Raw genomic sequence first — 22,004 nt, 5'->3', positions numbered from 1 at the left:
GATGTGGGAGGTTTTTACTGACAGCAATGCCAACATACTGTAATTCCAGAAGGTCTGATTCTCCGTAGAATCCTAGAATTTAGAGATGAAAAGAAATTTAGGGTAGTGGGCAGCTGTGAATAAGGGTGTCAGGGGAAGGGTGTCAGTCTCCTCTCTTAACACGTGTAAAACTAGGTTGGATTATAGACTAGAAAATACACAATGAGGGAGCTATTTTGAAATGGCAGGAAGATGGGACTGGATGACTTAATAGATCTTTTCCATCTCTGATTTCTGTGCAGGATAATTTCTATAATTCTATTAAGAAAAGGTCAAAAAGTATGAGCTAAACATTTACAAAGGACTTTTTAGAACTTAATGTCCAGTGAATGTCACTGTTGTCTAACAGGAAACTTAGTTGGTAGATCCTTAAAGAATTAGGCTTCGTACAGAACATTTCTCCTAAGGTGCCGGAATGTGGTGATGGTAATTCAATGGGAGAAATATAATAACCCTCAGAAAGGTTACCTCCTCCACAAACTCAGACCAACATTCCCTGTTGACATCCATTTCATGACTGCTTAGATTATTCCTCTTTATTGTAAAACATGTTGAGTTCGTTCTCCTTTTTTCTGTCACCCAGTTTTCCTTATTTCTTTAATTTAGTTGTCTCCTTTGTAGATCAGCACAGTTTGTTCAAACTGGGCAGAACTGGAAAGGATAACTTTCTGATTATAAATGGCTTGTTTACATGGATTAATATGAATATGTCTTTTCAATTTCAAGAATATAGCTAATGAAATACCACCCTTCTTTTCTGTGTAATCTAAGAGCCACTTACTTATACTGCTTAGTAATTGTGGCTTTGTATTCTCTAACGTAGTTTAAGTCCTGTGATACCTAATCTTAAACTTACTGGTTTTGTAACCATTAACTTTTAAGCACTTTAAAAAAAAAAAACAAAAAAAACTTTGGGCCTCATCATGTCCCCATTGAAGTCATTTGCAAACTGTTAACTCCCATTTACTTCAAAAGGAGCAGGATCCAGCCCTTTATTTAGAGAGGCAGCATGTTCTTGTGGGCTGAACATGGGACTCTGGGAGCTAGGATTGAATTTCTGATTTCTATTCCAAATTCTGCCACTGACTTCCTGTGTGACCTTGGGCAAGTCACTTAGCCCTCTCTGCCTCAGTTTCTCCATCTGTAAAATGGGGAAATAATACTTGCCTGGCTGCCTATCAACCTCACAAGGCTGTTGTGAGGATTTGTTTCTTAATGTTTATGGAGCGCTTTGAAGTTGTAAAGCGCTGTGTAAGTGCTAAGTATTATTATTAGATTTTTTGTTTTTCTTTTACAGTCTAACAGTGTATTTTATGTTTTGAAGTTGGTGATCTATGCTGGTCCTAACACAAACAGTAGGAAGGTTGCTGAGTATGGAGGCAATACACTGGGATATGGCAGCCGTAGTGTCTTAGGAACGGGTTGGCCGAAAGACTTAGTGAAGGTACAGTATTACAAAACAACAATATTTCACATAGAAAAGTCCCTTTTTGAAAACTGTAACGAGATTATTTTTAACACTTATTTTTGAAGTAGTCAAGCCCAAATATTTTAGTGTAAGCTTATCTCTGAGAGCACTCGCTAGGATGGTGTTTATGTCCTTGGGGAAGGAACTCTCGTCCCATGCAACATTACTGCTGCCCGTATTTTATAGGAGCATGGCACTCATTTTGGCAGTAATGGCATTCCACGATTAGCATCTTGTAGAAGAATCAGGAAAGAACTGCACTTCCAATCTCAGAGACTTTCAAGACACTACCATTCCCCATGAGTATATATAGCAAAAGTTCCTGCTGACCCTGAGAATGTGCAAATGGTCTCAAGGACCATAGGGGCATAGTTTTAGGATAGCACACAAGCCACTAAAAATATTAAATATAACCATTTCTGTTCTCCTACCCATTTGTCTGTTTTTTTAAAATCAGTTAATATGCATTTTTTGGGAACATACATTTAACAAGAAATAGAAATCTGAGATTCTCAGAAACCTATAGGAATTTCCAGAGATCTACCAAGATTGGTGAACTTAGAATGTGTTCAGTATGTTCTCTCTGATTTATGTAATATCACTTCCCTTATGTAGCTGTGGTGAAGCATAATCCTGAGTGTTGTCCTATACTAAAATTGGGTATGTACTTGATAAAACATGACATTGTCAAAAAGGAAAGCGAGAGGCGGTTGTTCAGTTAGACAGCAGTGCTTTGACTTGCAACTTGGAAGTTCTAGTCTTGGGAACACTCTGTTCCAGTGGCTCAAATTAGCGACGATAATGTTATTTTGTCAGAAATTACATAGTTTTGTTAGCAGCTCCTGCTGTTTACTTACGTTATTTTACTAGCTTCCTCTACTTGAAGAGCTTGCCTGCCTGTTTGGCACAGGAAAGGAGCTGGTGATTATTGCCTGCGCTCTCAAAAAAATAAAGAAAATGTTTTAGTGGATATTTGTCTGCCTGGGTTAGCTATCATTGTAGCCATATGGCAACACATTCTTTCCTTTGCCCCGCTATAGATAGTGAGCAGCAAAACTTAACCAAAGTGTAATCAGAAATGGATATTTGCATGAAAAGGGGAAGAGCTTAATTAGCATACATAATTGGAAATAAAGAGAATTTTTGAAATAAAGCAACGGTCATTCTTTTAAAAATTAATCCATAAAATAAGCCAGTTTTATAAAAAAAAAAAAAAAAAAAAGTTTTTTGCATTGTTTTAAGTGTCTTTTCCCCCCTCCCTTTAAAATTTAAGGTGGAAGGGGATACAGTCACCTTCTCCTTTGAAATGAGGAGTGGCCGCGAGCACAACACTCCGGACAAAGCTATGTGGGGCTTTGCTTGCACTGTTCGAGCACAGGTACTGTCAATATAACCAGTGTTGTCAGGCTGAACTTAAATTTTTCTCTGATTCACATTATGTACATTATTTTAATTTAAAAAAAACAAAGGGTGGTTGTATTTGTGAAACAGACCTAAATGTTGGGGTTTGGGTTAAAAAAGAATCAGACCAGCTGTTTGGATAGCCATCTCTGTACAACGGAAGGGAGCTACTGCCTTAGATCTCGCACTTCATTGGCGAGGTACGGTTAGGCACACTTCGTAGTATGATTAGGCCTTGGAACAATGGATGACAGTTTTAAGTACTCTCTGCTTATCTGGTATGAAGCATCAATGGTGCTGGATTTGGAGGAGACCACTAGATCTCTATCCAGGCTTGTAGGAGGTGAGTTCAATGTGGAGTATCTACTAGTAAGCTGGGCATCAGAGGTAGAAATAATGAATAATGGCTCTAGGACAGAGAAAAAGACCAGACTTGGGAGGAGAGGCAGGAAACAGGGATCAAGTACTATGAAGAAAAATTCATACCACTGTGCCCAGGAGATAAGACAAAGTCTGGTCTAAGAGAAGATAAAATGGAGTTTTCAGAGGTGATGAATTGCCTGCCCTCAAAAAAATAATTTAGTCCTTTTGGATTATGTGACTTCCAGTTTTGTAAGCCCATGAATTTCGTAGTATTCAAATTCAGTTCTTATACATACTGATTTGTAGTGTTCTATAAGTAAAAAATAAATAAAATTGTCAGAGTTTGTTATATTGTGACACTGTATGATATGCATGCCATATTTTGAAGTAGATTGCTTAGAGAGCCACTTTAAAGTTAATTGGATTGTTGTGGTTTATCCCTATCAATACTGCAGGAGTCTTCAGAAGATGTGTCAGGAGGATTACCATTCTTGGTCGACCTGGCTTTAGGCCTTTCTGTGTTAGCTTGCTCCATGCTAAGGATATTATATAATGGACCAGAAATGACCAAAGACGAGGAAACATGCCAGGAACTCTTAAGATCTAAACTGTTACAGAGGTAAAAAATCTTTGTCTTAATCTGAATTTAATGTAATTGTGTGCAGTGTAGTTGTCACAGTGTTGGTCCCAGAATATTAGAGAGACAAGCTGGGTGAGGTAATATATTTTATTGGACCAACTTCTGCTGGTGTGAGAGACAAGCTTTTGAATCACACAGAGCTCTTCTTCAGATCTGAAGACCTGAAGAAGAACTCTGTGTGACTCTAAAGCTGCGCTCTCTCACCAACAGAAGTTGGTCCTGTAAAAATATTACCTCCCCCATTTGTCTCTACCTTAATTTGTATATTGAGGCTAGGTAGTAGCTTTCAGAAAGGGTAAATTTGCTGCTGCGCTTAAGCCAGCTGTCATGTATCTGACTGCTCTACCACTTTATTTGTATACATAACTAACTCAGCAGTGTATTAATTCTATAGAACTGTTGGAAAGTAAGGAAATAATCTCAGTAAAAAAAATTGTTGTTTTCTTTACTAAAGCTGAGTGACTATCGGGAAGTATATTCTGTGAAAACTAATTAATATTTTTACAGAAAACTTCCATTCAGCCAGGTTCAGAGTCTTTCCATATTAACTTTTAGCAAACATTTTAAGCACTCAAGCTTTACCAACTCAAATACTTATGAAAAGTAACTTCTTAGCCAATAGTCAAGAATATGAGCTAGAAGCAAATGTTTGTTTGTATTTCATTGTAAATTTCCCAGTTTGTGCGGTTAGCTAGTTAAATAAGTCATGCGGCATTTTGAATGACTTGAGTAACTTCCAAGCATCCTTGAATTACAAATATTTCCTTCTAATATAAACTGAGAAGTTTGTAGTGTGTGTGTTAGGTATGTAAGTTACAGCACATATTGTGCATGCATCCGATGAAGTGAGCTGTAGCTCACGAAAGCTTATGCTCAAATAAATTGGTTAGTCTCTAAGGTGCCACAAGTACTCCTTTTCTTTTTGTGAATACAGACTAACACGGCTGCTACTCTGAAACAGCACATATTGTAAAATCAGTTAAAGTATTGACCATTTCAATAATCTGTGAACACAAAGAATCATTCCTTGAAGTTAGTGAGTTTTAGAATTGTATATAATCTGTTCACGGATAGTTCGCTAGCAGAGAAAAAGACAAAATTTGTTGAAAAAATTGTCTGGCTATGCTGGAATAAGGACAGGAGACACTGGATGTGCTTTAATTAGGCTGCAACTTTATTCCTAAATATTAGTGAGTGCGTGGCAGAGAAAAGTGTACAGTACAGGTAATTCCATAATCATTTACATATACCTAAGGGGTGCTACTGTCAGCCCTTCCCCTTGACCCATCCTGTGCCTCAGCCAGCCTGCTGCTGGGACATAGAATCATAGAATATCAGGGTTGGAAGGGACCTCAGGAGGTCATCTAGTCCAACTCCCTGCTCAACGCAGGACTGATCCCCAATTAAATCATCCCAGCCAGGGCTTTGTCAAGCCTGACCTTAAAAACTTCTAAGGAAGGAGATTCCACCACCTCCCTAGGTAACACATTCCAGTGTTTCACCACCCTCCTAGTGAAAAAGTTTTTCCTAATATCCAACCTAAACCTCCCCCACTGCAACTTGAGACCATTACTCCTCATTGTGTCATCTGCTGCCATTGTCTTTGGAACTTCCTTTCAGGTAGTTGAAAGCAGCTATCAAATCCCCCCCTCATTCTTCTCTTCCATAGACTAAACATCCCCAGTTCCCTCAGCCTCTCCTCATAACTCATGTGTTCCAGTCCCTTAATCATTTTTGTTGCCCTCCGCTGGACTCTTTCCAATTTGTCCACATCCTTCTTGTAGTATGGGGCCCAAAACTGGACGCAGTACTCCAGATGAGGCCTCACCAGTGTCGAATAGAGGGGAACGATCACATCCCTCGATCTGCTGGCAGTGCCCCTGCTTATACATCCCAAAATGCCATTGGCCTTCTTGGCAACAAGGGCACACTGCTGACTCATATCCAGCTTCTCGTCCACTGTCACCCCTAGGTCCTTTTCTGCAGAACTGCTGCCTAGCCATTCAGTCCCTAGTCTGTAGCGGTGCATTGGATTCTTCCATCCTAAGTGCAGGACTCTGCACTTGTCCTTGCTGAACCTCATCAGATTTCTTTTGGCCCAATCCTCTAATTTGTCTAGGTCCCTCTGTATCCTATCCCTCCCCTCCAGCGTATCTGCCTCTCCTCCCAGTTTAGTGTCATCTGCAAACTTGCTGAGGGTGCAATCCACACCATCCTCCAGATCATTTATGAAGATATTGAACAAAACCAGCCCCAGGACCGACCCCTGGGGCACTCCACTTGATACCGGCTGCCAACTAGACATGGAGCCATTGATCACTACCCATTGAGCCCGACAATCTAGCCAGCTTTCTATCCACCTTATAGTCCATTCATCCAGCCCATACTTCTTTAACTTGCTGGCAAGAATACTGTGGGAGACAATGTCAAAAGCTTTGCTAAAGTCAAGGAACAACACGTCCACTGCTTTCCCTTCATCAGCCCCTGCGCCAGGCGCATCAGCCGCTGCTGGGACAGTATTGGGTCACTGTGCCCCCTCCCACACACACACACACACACAGCAGCAGAGTTTGGTTGTGGGAGGGGGCAAGGGGTTGGGGCACTAGATGGGGTAAGGTGGGCTCTGGGTGGTGCTTACCTGGGAGCGCTCCCTGGAAGCAGTGACCTCCCCTCGCTCAGCAGCTAGGTGGAGGAGTGGCCAGGCGGCAGCTGGCTGCCTCTGCCCAGAGTGCTGGCTTTGCAGCTCCCATTGTGCCCCCCCCACCCCAAGTTTTATTCACTGGTATTTTTATTAAAAGTCATGGACTGGTCACGGACCATCAGTTTTTGTTTACTGCTCGTGACCTGTCCGTGACTTCTACTAAAAATACCTGTGACTAAAACGTAGCCTTAGTCATAATCCATGAGGTAGACTTTTTCTGTGCTGTGGGGCTTTGGATTCATGTTTTGTTCCAAACTTTGACATGTGACAGTTCACTACAACCTTGAGGTAAAAGGTTTGTGAAAATTTAACTCAATAAAGACTGCTTCAGGTTTATGCATTGTAAGACAGATTCTGTTCTCGTTTACGTCAGTGGCAAAATTTTCATTGGTTTCAATGGGTGTGGTATCCAGCCCTTGTGAAGCATGAACGTCATACTTTCTTCATGTTTTGAAATAAAGCCATATATACAATATTTTTAGGTAGGGTGTTGCATTATGCCTTTCTCAACCTGAAGTGTAAGAGCTAGAAAGAAACTAAAGGCTCTTCAATATGGGTAACTGTTTATCTTTATTTTCTCAGATGCCAGTGGCAGGTGGAGGCCAATGGGGTAATATCTCCAGCCCTCACTCCAAGTCCTTCTCCGCTGCCTCTTACTATAGATGAGGATCGAGAATTCACATATCCGTCTGACGTCCTAGTGCCTCCTGTCGGACATCACTTTGATCTGCCTAGGATCAGGTTGCCTCCAGGAATCATGATAAAACTCAGGGAAATATCTGGACGTGCTCGGCCTCAGTTTAGACCTAGTATAAAGTAAGTAACTGTTTCTTCACCACTATTTTGCTAATTTATGTTTTATTATTATTGAAATTGATACACAAAGTGCTCTCAAATGCACAAAGCAAAGAAACTGAATAAAAATATTCTCCAATCCCTCAGTAGTAGTAAATGTAGAATGAATATTTGTAACAATAATATTAGGCACAGAAATATCAGATGGAAATAGATAATTCTCAACTTGGTGTGCATTCAGTAGTTCCTAAAGCAAAATTTCTTGAATACCTTGGCTGGTGAACTGTAAATACAAATGATGTTGTATCCTTGCTAATCGGTTTGGTTTCCATCTGTAACAGGGAAGTGATTCAGCCAGATGTAATGGAGGAGATGGTAGTTTCATGTGTTATTAAACATTTGAACTTGGTTGATGCACTCCAGTCTCTAATAAACTTCCAGTATCAGGAAGAACATGCTGAGGAATATGATTTGCTGTGTAAAATTATGGGTGAGACCTTTAAGAAGCTAAATGCCATGGAAAGACAATTGCAGGTAAGACAGCTAAAGAAATAACTTTTATTACTAACTACTAAGGATATTACTAACATAAAAATGTAAGAAAAAAAACCCTCAAAATGCACTTGAAGACCTCTCTTCTCTTACTGAAGCTAAGATAAATGGATGCTTATGTATATTCAATATTTTTGTGTCTTTACTAGAGTGTAGCTGAACTGGAACAGAGATGGCAGAATGAGGTAGATGATGCCATACATGGGAAGCTGGAAAACAATGTTCCATTCTTTTATGATTATCATTTCAATGAGGTAAGCATTGCATTTATCCCATTCATTCATAGAGGTAAGAGTTTGCTATCTTATTTTTGCATTTGTGGGCTACAGTATAATTACTCTTTTCATTCATTTACTGCTAAGTTTTTTTCAGTGTGTAAGTTTATTGGTACTAAAAATTATAGTACATGCTTTCAGATTGTCTAATGTATTTACTGACAATAGGAATTCATCATAAATATTGATCACTGTTGCTTTTTGGAGTAGTTTTTGTTAGGAATATAAAAAGAGTAAGATCGCCCAAAAATATATTATGATTTCCCAGTGTCTGTATCTGCATTAAAAAGTTGGCAATTAGATATGAGTGATTAATATTCTTGGTTTGTATCCATGGACATTTTTAATGCATATGTGTAAAAAAAAAAAAAAAAATTCCATGATCCTACTGAATCAGATACATTTTCATCCTGTTCTTCTCTAGAGCAAAATGAAAGAATTGGAACTTTTATGTTCAATGAAAGAAATTTCCTTTGATGGAAGTGATATTGAGAATATGGTCCTGTCATTGAGGTTAGTAGTTGGATCTGTTAGCTGAGCGTTCTAGGCCCTGATTCAGCCAAGGTTCTTAAGTATACGCGTTACTTTAATCACATGCAGTCTTACTGAGTTAGGTAAGACTACCCACAGGTTTAAAGTTATGCATGTGGTTAAACGCCTTTCCAAATCAAGACCTAAGTCTTGTATGAAACTTCTTTGATTTTGACCTACCAAAGTGAAAAAGAAGCCTTGACTAGATTGTTGTTTTGAAAATAGAATTGAAAGGCCTCTCCAAATTGCTGGTAATTCTGCATAAAGAGGGTCATCTTTGGGAACATCACAGTTCATCAAAATTTGAAATGCTGGAGACATAAATACAGTTAACTATTTATGGATGTTATGTAAAGGGGCGGGAGAAAGAAAAAACAATAGTATCGTTCTGTTTTCTACTTGAATATATTTCTTAACTCAAAAACAATAATTAAAGAGATTACAAGATAGACATCTTTAAAATTTTACCAGTTAAGATATGTTATATCAGGAGGCATAAAGAACAACTAAGTTTACACTGGTTTTTCATTCACCATTTTAGGGAGAAATTTTTTCAAGAAGTCAATTCTCTGATTCAGAAGCCCTCACATCCCTTGGCTAAAACAAAAACATTAGTAAAGAGCTTGATGAATAGAGCAGAGCTACTGTTGCATGTTACTATTGCAGCACAAGCCGGTATCACAAGAAGTATATCTGGTACCCCTGCGGAGACACCAGGTACGAATTTACAGTGCATCTGATTATTAGACCTGAATGTTTGCTGTTATTATTTGCTATGAATATAAATAACACTTGTAATTAATCTGCTGTAATGCCCCTTAAAATCATATTCCTCTACCTATTTTTCCTTTTCTATTTAGCAAGCGATGAATTTGTTTTTAGGGGTATTGAACTAACATAGCTCTGTTTACTATTTGCATACCAGGGTCACCATGTTACCAGCATAGCTTTGTGAATAGTGTTAACTAATTTCAAAACCAATAAGGGGAATTTGCAACATTAATAACAATTATATTGCAAACATAAGTTGTTAGTCTTTTAAATTTCTCATTTATATAGCTTAATTTAAAAAATAAAATAATTAAGTCTTCTGATTGCTACAATCTTGTACACCTCAATCAAATTGCCTCTGATTCCTCTCCTTTCCTATTGATAGATAATTCCAGGCTCTGCAATTTCAATAATAAGTAAATATTTCATTATAAGACTATTATTAGATGGTGTAAAGAAAGAGGATGAAGAAGGTTGGTAGCCCGTCTACAATAACTTTTCTATCAGAGGTTGCCTTAATATAGAAACTAGCTGTAAAAATGAAATGCAGAAACTTTAAGAATTACCCGTTAATTAGATGGTCCTGAAATGTTAAGATAAACATGGATGGAAGACAACTTCTGAGGGAAGTGACCCAGTGTTAATTAACATTTCTGGGTCTATAGAAGCTATTTGTTCTTTTCCATCCAAAACTTATTAGGTACACTCTGAGTTGCTGATGTAAAATATAAGTGAAATTACATATTTTCCACTTGCCTTACCTAAAGCTGACTCAATGATACTGCAGTCTCCTAAAATGTAAATGCTACACACCGTAATAATAAAGTACATAATCTAAATAAAACCAGGTACCATGAAATAAGACTTAAAAACATATGAGGTTGCCAGCAGGAAAGCCATTTAAATGGAATTTCAGATTCTCGCATGGGGTTAGGGGAAACGCATTTGGTGTTTTGTGTAAGTTGTTGTTTTTGTGTTAATTTATTTCCTAATTTGTTTAGAAATTGCTTTACTCTGCAAGACCAGCAGTAACAGAACTTTGTTTTATAACATTGCAGCTTGTAAATCAGCATCTGAAACGAAAGTGATATCTCATGCTGTCCGCCAGCCTGTCTTCCTTCGTAGCATGTCTGCACCTTCTGACCTAGAAATGATTGGAAATGAAGATTTGGAGTTCACTAGATCAAGTCAGAGGTATGCAGATGCTAGTTCACTGAATTGCTGTATGAAACACCTAAAAGTATATTCTGTATTTCTGTTAATAATGTACCATGTTTTTAGAAGAACATTTTTCATAGATCAGCTTATTCTTAAATTCTCTAATAAGTGTTGTTTTCCCATAGGAGGCGCCATGTTACTAGTCATAGGAGTAGCTCTTTTACTCTTCTTCAATCTTTGACCATCGAAGATAGCAGAGATAAACCTACATACAGTGTCTTGTTAGGGCAGCTGTTTGCTTTCATTGGGACAAATCCTGACCAAGCGGTATGTCATGTTAAACATGCTAAATCCCTATATACTCGAGCACAAATGTAACATCAGTTTTTAATCTAAGTTGAAAGGTACAGATGTGGGGCTTATGTAGTAAAACATAGACTTTTCTTTATTAGGTATCCAGTAGCAGTTTTCTGTTAGCTGCTCAGACCAGGTGGCGTCGTGGGAACACAAGGAAACAGGCACTGGTGCATATGAGAGAGCTCCTAACAGCAGCTGTTCGGGTTGGTGGTGTTACACATCTTGTGGGTCCAGTGACTATGGTACTTCAAGGAGGACCAAGGTAAGATGTTCCTCAGAACTTTATTAAAGTTTTGGGGCTGGATGGTGTGCTTTATGCAAGGAGTGGTACTGCATTATACCAACAGCAGCTAAGGAGATAACTGGCTTTCCGTGCCCAGGGCACAAGTTCTCAGACTTTGTTATGACCAGTCCTCTTATGAGGCATCTTGGAATTCCTTTTAATATTTTCCACAGTGCTTCAAAAGAATTTGTAGGTCCTATCACCTGTCAGGATGTACAGGTATCACAGAGTCTTATGGGATACTGCTATATGAGGACTGGCTGCAAGTGATTTTAGTGAATTCATCTCTGTGTATGACTAAAGACAGGGAAAGAAGTAGGAATAGTAACCCCACCAGATACCTGCTGCTGCCTCTCAACCACTTTAGGCCAATGACCCATTAGTTGAGAACAGCTGACTTAGGAGAATTGAGTGAGTGGAGACTTGGATTTGGTTTGTATTACGTTGTTGCGGCCTAGCGGCTGTGTGCAGGGCTAGGGAAGTAAAATGTTCAGGTGTTAACAATTGTATAATGCATTTTCAACTAATGGCAAGAACACACAGAGCACATGAGAGAGATTCTTTGACGTTTGTGATTTAAATCTAAACACACACCAAATAAAATGAATCAATAAGATCTGAACAAGTGGGTTTTATGGTATGAGGTAGCAAAATGGGATTTAGGCTCTTTTATAAAAACACTTTTATGTAACTGTAAAAATAAATTCAAAGAGTTTGTTGGGTGTCTGGAACCAGTTTCTCAGTTAGGTACTGTAGCCAGAATAGTGAGTTCAGTCAGTATTTTGCATGCATTTTGGGAAGCAGAAAAAGAATGCCGTATTTTGTAGCATTAAGAATTTCTTACATTTTATATAAATCTGGTATAGAATTTTGTCTTCAAATCTTTCATGAATTCTTTCAAATTGTGGCAATTTCCTGTAGCTATGTTTTGGAAGCTTTTAATTTTACTTGGCACAAAAAGACGTGATTTCAAATCTATAACTTCCAACAGAATCGAAGAACTCACTTGTGGCGGGATGGTGGAACAAGTCCAAGAAGCCTTTGGAGAGACCATGACCTCAGTGGTTTCACTGTGTGCTCGTTACCCCATTGCTTGTGCAAATAGCATTGGCCTCTTGTGCACCATACCATATACCAGGTAGGAAAGGTTTTGCTTCAAGAAGGAGACAGAAAAGAATGATTAGATTCTCTTTTATACAGTTGTGCCGTACAATTAAGTGTTGCTTCAAAGGGAAGTATTATTATGTAGAGTGGAACGGACTTTGTTGTTGTTTTTTAAAATTATCCTGTAATATCTCCTGGCAGTATATTCTGGCGGAATAAGCACAGGGGTGGACATTGGGAGGGACTGAGTCTTGGCTCTGCCACTGATTTGTTCTGTAGGAATGGGCAAGACACTTCAACTTTCTCAGTTTGCCTGAAGTAACCATAGTACCTAGCCAACTATCTCTTGGGATGTTGTGAGGATTAGTGAACATCATGAGAGCATTTTGAACATATAAAGTTCTATATAAATGAAAAATATTACTGTTATGGTGAGGTATGAACTAAAGATGATCAATATGTCTTCCATTTTTAGCAGGTGGCATAACTCAGAATGATGCTCTGTAGACTACATATAGATTTAATAACCCTTTATATAGCACTTAATCTTCTACTAGGAACAGCTTGGCATCATGACCATGACATTCAGAGATAATGCTGGATGACAAACTTGGATAATATCCTGTTACATTTTGTCCCTTCTAAGGATAATATAATGGAGGAAACATTGAATTGTCCAAAGCTACAATGAAAGATATGATCAATAGATACAGTACGTGTGCTGAGAAATTTGGGGTAGCTTGTGTATGTTGAAAATGGTTGAGAAGTTACTGCAGTACAACCTTAGTTCTTTGTTCTGCTGAACAGGAGTGAAGAGAAGTGCTTGGTACGCAGTGGCCTGGTGCAGCTTATGGACAAGCTCTGTAGTTTAAGCAGCCAGACGGAATCCAGCTCAAATGAAAAGCAGACTAAAAAACAGAAGGTGGCTACTATGGCCTGGGCTGCCTTCCAGGTCCTAGCCAATCGCTGTGTTGAATGGGAAAAAGAAGAGGGTAGGAGCAATGTTGATATTACATATTGTGTATTTTAAAATTGCTGCTAGATATTGAGTTCATGTATGAGAGGAAACAGTATAGATTTTTTTAAAATCTTGCATTGACCAACCACTGATATTTAGGAATAATTATTTTTATTAAATATAAAATATTTTATTATATATATTAAAGATTATGAAGCGCTTTGAGATCTATTGATGAAAAGTGCTGTATAAGAGCTAGGTAGTATTATTTATTATTAGTTATTTACAAATACTGTTGAGATGGGATTTTAAAATGAGTGGGAGGGGTATTGTTTTTAAATGAATCGAAAAGTTTTTCGTTCTATAATTTTTTAAAAGGGGAGAGGCTTGAGTGGCTTAGTGTCAGGTTTTAATCAACAGTAAATGCAATAGCTCAAATTCTTCCTTGGTGGAACTCCAATGGAATAATTTTGTCATTTCAGTATTTTTTTTAATCCGACACGCTGTTGGTGAACTTGAAAAGGTTCTGTTGACTCTTGTATTCCTATATTTATAGAAAACCATCATGTACGTTTAGACACCCATCTGAAATTTCTGGAGCCTGGGCTTTCTCTAAATTGTCTTTATGTGAAATTAGCAAAATTAGTTTGGTGGGAAACTTACTCACTTAAATATTATCCACATAAATAGAATAGTATGTTCAACTACACTGTGTCATAAGACTGAATGTCGATTTGTTACCTAGCAACTAGATGTTATTGCAGGTTTGACTTTAACTCAATATGATTTTTTGTAAGCAATTACTGTCCTGTAAATGAACGTGTCTAGGTTTTTCCAATATATTACTTTTTTTATCGTGTATACATTTACAATTGTACATTTTTGCATTACCTTTGAAGGTGGTTCAACAGAGGCTGTTCATTCTGGTCTGGCTCGTCAAGTCTCCAGCCTTCTTACCAATCACCTAGCGCGAGCGACAGAATGTTGTGGTAATCAGGCCGCTGGAAATGATGCCCTGCAAGATGTACTTAGCCTTCTTAATGACCTGTCAAGGTACTGGCAGTACTTCGATAAAGTCATTTTTTTTTCTGGCTTACTCTCCAGTGTTGGAAAGCACTTCATTTCCTCTAGCGGAAATAGTAAAGATAATGACACCTCTTTCGATACCATTCCAAAAGCTTGAGGCTATTTTGACATGTGGCCTGCAGCATAAACACACTTGTGTTAAATTTTAGGATCAATCCGTTGCTGACAGCAGGTGAGAGTGTGGAGACGTCCAGTAGTACTGTCTGAAATTGAAATCTAGACTGTGTGACAGAGTCAAGTGACTTGTTTGACCACATTAACGAGTTTACTTGTGTCACATGCCTGTATATTTTTAAGATATATGCTGTAACTGAGTAATAGTCTATTCATTAAGAATGAAACCATTCAGTATAATGCCATTGTAAACCTGACCCTGCTGTCCTAGGTGTAGTTTTTTATTGACCTCAATAGGAGATGTACACTGGGAACAACTGCGAGATTGAATATGAAGACTGCAGTCTCACGCGCTGGTTTTGGCATCTCACTGCGTATGGAGTCTTTTTGTTGATGAAAAGTGACACACAGCTGCAGTCATACCACAGTTAAAGAACTTTTTTTGTATTTGTTCAGGGACGTGCAGGACGTACTGAAATAATACAGTACTGACATGTTACAAAGGAGATGAGGGGAGCGGAATATCACAGACTTCACAGTTGCTCTTATGTTTATAAGCTTTGGTGCCTAGGGAAGCTGTCTTGGGTTTTTTGAGCTGGAGGATTAATGGGACAAAATAGCAACATTTAAACTGTTTTGCTCTAAAATCTGTCATGAAATCTCAAATAACGGAACTATCTTCAAGAGCTGTTTTATGAGCATTTATATGGGAAATAGGCAAACATTTTTTTGGGGTTTGTATAAGAGGCTCCAGACACCTGAGCAAAATAATGGGGTATCATTCATCTTGCATTTGAAATTGATTACTGCTTAACTCTGATGGATCATTTTATGTGTTTAATTTTTAAGTAAAGTCTTTAATAATATAATCATGTATTGTCATAAAGATCCTTTACCCGTGGCAGGATGTCATCTTATAGTTTGTATTTGATTTCAGGAGTGTGATTTAACTTTCCTTTTTTGCCGTCAGAGAGATGACTATGCTCTTTTCTCTCAGGAGTCACATAGGTAAAGCTATCCTGAGCCAGCCCGCCTGTGTGTCCAAACTTCTCTCGCTGCTTTTGGACCAACGCCCTTCTCCAAAACTCGTCCTTATAATCCTCCAGCTGTGTCGTGCTGCGCTTCCTCTCATGAGTGTAGAAGACTGTGGAAATGTTGAACTGCCCCCATGGAGTTACTCAGTGCCCTCCTTGAACAGTGAACAGGATGACCCCAGTGACCCCGCCTCCAAGATTGCATCACTACTCTTAGCAAAATTGGCAGATTATGTGGTGCCAGGTGCTAACCGTTTCTCATGTCTAAACATTTGTTCTTATTATGTGTAATAAGTGTCAGACAAGCTTGAGAAATAATGCATGATTGTGCAAGAGGCGGGTGTTGACAAAAGGCACAATTTGGATAAATGTGTATTGAATGAGTGTGTTTAGAAGGTTAACTTGCCAAAAATTTAACAGCAGGATGAGTTCAAATATCCGGTAGTAGGCATGTTTCTATAATCTGGCATTCTGACTGTTCAGTGTAGTTCAGTTTTCTGAATAAGGTGCTTATTGCAGACATGTGAAAGAAAGCTCAGATTAATCTAAAGGCAATGCTTTTAAAGTATCTGACTGTTGCGCTTTTTCTTTTCTGCTTGGAGGCTGTCAGACAGTTCTGTCTCCAACTGCGTCTGAACCAGATACCTCTTTGACAAAAATGAGCCCAAAAAATTCCATAAAAGGAGATAAAGATCCTGGAGAAGAGAGTGAGGCAGTGGATGGTAAACTTTCTATTTTTATTCACAAACGGGAAGATCAGTCATCCCATGAAGTCCTTCAGCCCTTACTGAGGTAATTTTAACTCAGTGGATTAGAATTAACAAAGCAGTTCAGGGGTTTCCATCTTTATTTCTATACAGTGCCAGAACTGTAGGAAGATTTTGTGTTGGAGATGATCGTAACTGAGCAAAATACTTCAAATTCTGTTTTCTGTTGCTGCTTGTAAATAGTGGGATTTTTATCCAAAAGTGAGTTTTGGTGGTGATGTGCAGCTACATAACTAGAAACTCACACAGCTACATTGAAAGTTAAACCACAGTTCCCCAAACTTGGCCCACTTATGCACAGACACCATCAGCTCAAAAATTTCCATTTGTACTTTACTTGTAGATTAGAGGAAGAAAAATCTTTTATTTTCACCAATTTGTTTTTCAGAGTAACAGCCGTGTTAGTCTGTATTCGCAAAAAGAAAAGGAGTACTTGTGGCACCTTAGAGACTAACCAATTTATTTGAGCATAAGCTTTTGTGAGCTACAGCTCACTTCATCGGATGCATACTGTGGAAAGTGTAGAAGATCTTTTTGTGTACACACAAAGCATGAAAAAATACCTCCTCCCACTCCACTCTCCTGCTGGTAATAGCTTATCTAAAGTGATCACTCTCCTTACAATGTGTATGATAATCAAGGTGGGCCATTTCCAGCACAAATCGAGGGTTTAACAAGAATGTCTGTGGGGGGGGGGGTAGGAAAAAACAAGGGGAAATAGGTTACCTTGCATAATGACTTAGCCACTCCCAGTCTCTATTCAAGCCTAAGTTAATTGTATCCAATTTGCAAATGAATTCCAATTCAACAGTTTCTCGCTGGAGTCTGGATTTGAAGTTTTTTTGTTGTAATATAGCAATTTTCATGTCTGTAATCGCGTGACCAGAGAGATTGAAGTGTTCTCCGACTGGTTTATGAATGTTATAATTCTTGACATCTGATTTGTGTCCATTTATTCTTTTACGTAGAGACTGTCCAGTTGAACCAATGTACATGGCAGAGGGGCATTGCTGGCACATGATGGCATATATCACATTGGTGGATGTGCAGGTGAACGAGCCTCTGATAGTGTGGCTGATGTTATTAGGCCCTGTGATGGTATCCCCTGAATAGATATCTATTCCACATTTGTGCTGGAAATGGCCCACCTTGATTATCATACACATTGTAAGGAGAGTGGTCACTTTAGATAAGCTATTACCAGCAGGAGAGTGGGTTTGTGGGGGAGGGGTGAGAAAACCTGGATTTGTGCTGGAAATGGCCCAGCTTGATTATCATACACATTGTAAGGAGAAAGTAAAGGAGTACTTGTGGCACCTTAGAGACTAACCAATTTATTTGAGCATGAGCTTTCGTGAGCCACAGCTCACTTCATCAGATGCATACCGTGGAAACTGCAGCAGACTTTATATATACACAGAGAATATGAAACAATACCTCCTCCCACCCCACTGTCCTGCTGGTAATAGCTTATCTAAAGTAATCGTCAGGTTAGGCCATTTCCAGCACAAATCCAGGTTTTCTCACCCTCCACCCCCCCACACAAATTCACTCTCCTGCTGGTGATAGCCCATCCAAAGTGACAACTCTTTACACAATGTGCATGATAATGAAGTTAGGCCATTTCCTGCACAAATCCAGGTTCTCTCACTCCCTCACCCCCCTCCAAAAACCACCCCCATACACACACAAACTCACTCTCCTGCTGGTAATAGCTCATCCAAACTGACCACTCTCCAAGTTTAAATCCAAGTTAAACCAGAACATCGGGGGCGGGGGGGTAGGAAAAAACAAGAGGAAATAGGCTACCTTGCATAATGACTTAGCCACTCCCAGTCTCTATTTAAGCCTAAATTAATAGTATCCAATTTGCAAATGAATTCCAATTCAGCAGTTTCTCGCTGGAGTCTGGATTTGAAGTTTTTTTGTTTTAAGATAGCGACCTTCATGTCTGTGATTGCGTGACCAGAGAGATTGAAGTGTTCTCCAACTGGTTTATGAATGTTATAATTCTTGACATCTGATTTGTGTCCATTTATTCTTTTACGTAGAGACTGTCCAGTTTGACCAATGTACATGGCAGAGGGGCATTGCTGGCACATGATGGCATAAATCACATTGGTGGATGTGCAGGTGAACGAGCCTCTGATAGTGTGGCTGATGTTATTAGGCCCTGTGATGGTGTCCCCTGAATAGATATGTGGGCACAATTGGCAACGGGCTTTGTTGCAAGGATAAGTTCCTGGGTTAGTGGTTCTGTTGTGTGGTATGTGGTTGTTGGTGAGTATTTGCTTCAGGTTGCGGGGCTGTCTGTAGGCAAGGACTGGCCTGTCTCCCAAGATTTGTGAGAGTGTTGGGTCATCCTTTAGGATAGGTTGTAGATCCTTAATAATGCGTTGGAGGGGTTTTAGTTGGGGGCTGAAGGTGACGGCTAGTGGCGTTCTGTTATTTTCTTTGTTAGGCCTGTCCTGTAGTAGGTAACTTCTGGGAACTCTTCTGGCTCTATCAATCTGTTTCTTTACTTCCGCAGTCGGGTATTGTAGTTGTAAGAAAGCTTGACAGAGATCTTGTAGGTGTTTGTCTCTGTCTGAGGGGTTGGAGCAAATGCGGTTGTATCGCAGAGCTTGGCTGTAGACGATGGATCGTATGGTGTGGTCAGGGTGAAAGCTGGAGGCATGCAGGTAGGAATAGGGGTCAGTAGGTTTCCGGTATAGGGTGGTGTTTATGTGACCATTGTTTATTAGCACTGTAGTGTCCAGGAAGTGGATCTCTTGTGTGGACTGGACCAGGCTGAGGTTGGTGGTGGGATGGAAATTGTTGAAATCATGGTGGAATTCCTCAAGGGCTTCTTTTCCATGGGTCCAGATGATGAAGATGTCATCAATATAGCGCAAGTAGAGTAGGGGCTTTAGGGGACGAGAGCTGAGGAAGCGTTGTTCTAAATCAGCCATAAAAATGTTGGCATATTGTGGGGCCATGCGGGTACCCATAGCAGTGCCGCTGATCTGAAGGTATACATTGTCCCCAAATGTGAAATAGTTATGGGTAAGGACAAAGTCACAAAGTTCAGCCACCAGGTTAGCCGTGACATTATCAGGGATAGTGTTCCTGACGGCTTGTAGTCCATCTTTGTGTGGAATGTTGGTGTAGAGGGCTTCTACATCCATAGTGGCCAGGATGGTGTTATCAGGAAGATCACCGATGGATTGAAGTTTCCTCAGGAAGTCAGTGGTGTCTCGAAGGTAGCTGGGAGTGCTGGTAGCGTAGGGCCTGAGGAGGGAGTCTACATAGCCAGACAATCCTGCTGTCAGGGTGCCAATGCCTGAAATGATGGGGCGCCCAGGAGTTCCAGGTTTATGGATCTTGGGTAGTAGATAGAATATCCCAGGTCGGGGTTCCAGGGGTGTGTCTGTGCGGATTTGATCTTGTGCTTTTTCAGGAAGTTTCTTGAGCAAATGCTGTAGTTGCTTTTGGTAACTCTCAGTGGGATCATAGGGTAATGGCTTGTAGAAACTCGTGTTGGAGAGCTGCCGAGCAGCCTTTTGTTCATATTCCGACCTATTCATGATGACAACAGCACCTCCTTTGTCAGCCTTTTTGATTATGATGTCAGAGTTGTTTCTGAGGCTGTGGATGGCATTGCGTTCCGCATGGCTGAGGTTATGGGGCAAGTGATGCTGCTTTTCCACAATTTCAGCCCGTGCACGTCGGCGGAAGCACTCTATGTAGAAGTCCAGTCTGCTGTTTCGACCTTCAGGAGGAGTCCACCTAGAATCCTTCTTTCTGTAGTGTTGGTAGGGAGACCTCTGTGGATTAGTATGTTGTTCAGAGGTATTTTGGAAATATTCCTTGAGTCGGAGACGTCGAAAATAGGATTCTAGGTCACCACAGAACTGTATCATGTTCGTGGGGGTGGAGGGGCAGAAGGAGAGGCCCTGAGATAGAACAGCTGCTTCTGCTGGGCTGAGAGTATAGTTGGATAGGTTAACAATATTGCTAGGTGGGTTGAGGGAACCATTGCTGTGGCCCCTTGTAGCATGTAGTAGTTTAGAAAGTTTAGTGTCCTTTTTCTTTTGTAGAGAAGCAAAGTGTGCGTTGTAAATGGCTTGTCTAGTTTTAGTAAAATCCAGCCACGAGGAAGTTTGTGTGGAAGGTTGGTTTTTTATGAGAGTATCCATTTTTGAGAGCTCATTCTTAATCTTTCCCTGTTTGCTGTAGAGGATGTTGATCAGGTGATTCCGCAGTAAGGAGAGTGGTCACTTTAGATAAGCTATTACCAGCAGGAGAGTGGGGTGGGAGGAGATATTTTTTCATGCTTTGTGTGTATATAAAAAGATCTTCTGCACTTTCCACAGTATGCATCCGATGAAGTGAGCTGTAGCTCACGAAAGCTTATGCTCAAATAAAGAAAAGGAGTACTTGTGGCACCTTAGAGACTAACCAATTTATTTGAGCATGAGCTTTCGTGAGCCACAGCTCACTTAAATTGGTTAGTCTCTAAGGTGCCACAAATACTCCTTTTCTTTTTGCAATTTGTTTTTGTGTATTTGACAGCATCTGGTGTATAGTCAAGTTCACTACTTTGTTGATGGTCAAATGCACTTCAAGTCTAATTCACTAACATAGTGACCTTATCTGTGCACTAATCTAGGGGAAGCTTATGTTCATATTCTTCCCCAGGACCTGCGAGAGTGTGTGAACCAGTAACGACAGCGGCAAAGCTGAAACTTCAGAGGCAGATATGCAAAGAGGGAGGGAGATGGTAGAGAAGTCACAGCCTGTTTTGGGAGTGTAGCTCTTTTATCTGCTCAGAAACCACAGCAGGGGAACAGAAAAGCCCTTTCAAATGTGTTTTTAAAAGAATTAAACACAGGACCCGCTACTAAATGGTACTCTCTCAGAAAATTTGAAGGTCCTCCTGTTAGTCCACAACACAAGGTGATATTACAAATAGTACAATCACCAGAAGAAAAATTATTTTAAGTGTCACTCTCAGTAAGGCTGTCCATTAGGATAATTCCGTTAGAACTTCTGAAGTGATCTTAGTATTTAGTCATACCAACTCAGACTTTGATCTCTGTAAAACTCACAAGAGACCCCTCCAAAATAAAAGTAGGATTCTGGAGGAAGTGATGTTGGTAGTTCATTACATGACACCCCTTGCTCTGCGTCAGCCTTGAGCCACTGCCTCAGTATGATGCTAACAGGCAGTGTTGTTAAACCATTCCTGCCAGCAGTGCTCTCTTTCAGATGAAATATTAAAACCAAGACTCTTAGGCATTCATGGCCACTAAAAGAACTCATGGTTCTATTTTTACAAAAAAAAGTATTAACTGCAGTAGCATCGCCAAATTGCAATGTGAATAACTACATTCTATTATACTTACATTTCTCCTGCTGTTTCAGTACAATGGTAATCTTCCCATTGTGTGTCCTCAACTCTTTAGAATTGCTGTGATATTAAGCAGCTCAACTGGAGAGAATTCTTTTCACTACAGGGCTGGTTGAGTTCTTCATGTAAATAAAGGCTTTAAGGTGCTTTGAGATCTGTTAGAACAAAAGGCTAGTTAGTTAACTAATTTTACATAGTAAAGCAACATTTAATAG

General features: G+C 39.7%; 1 protein-coding gene and 1 long non-coding RNA gene across 4 annotated transcripts in view; one reads left to right on the top strand and one right to left on the bottom strand.

Annotated features, from left to right (window-relative positions):
• HECTD4 (HECT domain E3 ubiquitin protein ligase 4) overlaps window positions 1-22,004 on the top strand; it is a 127,452-nt gene that overhangs the window by 66,719 nt on the left and 38,729 nt on the right. For 2 of the 3 annotated variants that reach the window (XM_077835284.1, XM_077835283.1), the window contains exons 22-37: window positions 1,364-1,483; window positions 2,781-2,885; window positions 3,727-3,890; window positions 7,195-7,428; window positions 7,749-7,941; window positions 8,109-8,213; window positions 8,659-8,747; window positions 9,307-9,482; window positions 10,595-10,730; window positions 10,880-11,021; window positions 11,147-11,313; window positions 12,326-12,472; window positions 13,246-13,430; window positions 14,296-14,449; window positions 15,594-15,874; window positions 16,233-16,422. In XM_077835284.1, coding sequence (XP_077691410.1) covers window positions 1,364-1,483; window positions 2,781-2,885; window positions 3,727-3,890; window positions 7,195-7,428; window positions 7,749-7,941; window positions 8,109-8,213; window positions 8,659-8,747; window positions 9,307-9,482; window positions 10,595-10,730; window positions 10,880-11,021; window positions 11,147-11,313; window positions 12,326-12,472; window positions 13,246-13,430; window positions 14,296-14,449; window positions 15,594-15,874; window positions 16,233-16,422 — 2,588 coding nt within the window. Of the gene's footprint in view, window positions 1-1,363; window positions 1,489-2,749; window positions 2,886-3,726; window positions 3,891-7,194; window positions 7,429-7,748; window positions 7,942-8,108; window positions 8,214-8,658; window positions 8,748-9,306; window positions 9,483-10,594; window positions 10,731-10,879; window positions 11,022-11,146; window positions 11,314-12,325; window positions 12,473-13,245; window positions 13,431-14,295; window positions 14,450-15,593; window positions 15,875-16,232; window positions 16,423-22,004 lie in introns of all 3 variants that reach the window. The other variant, XM_077835285.1, reaches the window with a different exon arrangement.
• LOC144275765 (uncharacterized) lies at window positions 40-21,865 on the bottom strand. The gene is made up of 3 exons (XR_013348100.1): window positions 21,785-21,865; window positions 2,365-2,446; window positions 40-72 (listed from the first exon to the last, which is right to left on the bottom strand). It is a non-coding gene; the product is annotated as an uncharacterized LOC144275765 (long non-coding RNA).

The sequence above is a fragment of the Eretmochelys imbricata genome, chromosome 15 (genome assembly GCF_965152235.1).
Source record: "Eretmochelys imbricata isolate rEreImb1 chromosome 15, rEreImb1.hap1, whole genome shotgun sequence".
Classification (NCBI taxonomy): Eukaryota; Metazoa; Chordata; order Testudines; family Cheloniidae; genus Eretmochelys; species Eretmochelys imbricata.
This window is presented reverse-complemented; position numbering and strand designations above follow the sequence as displayed.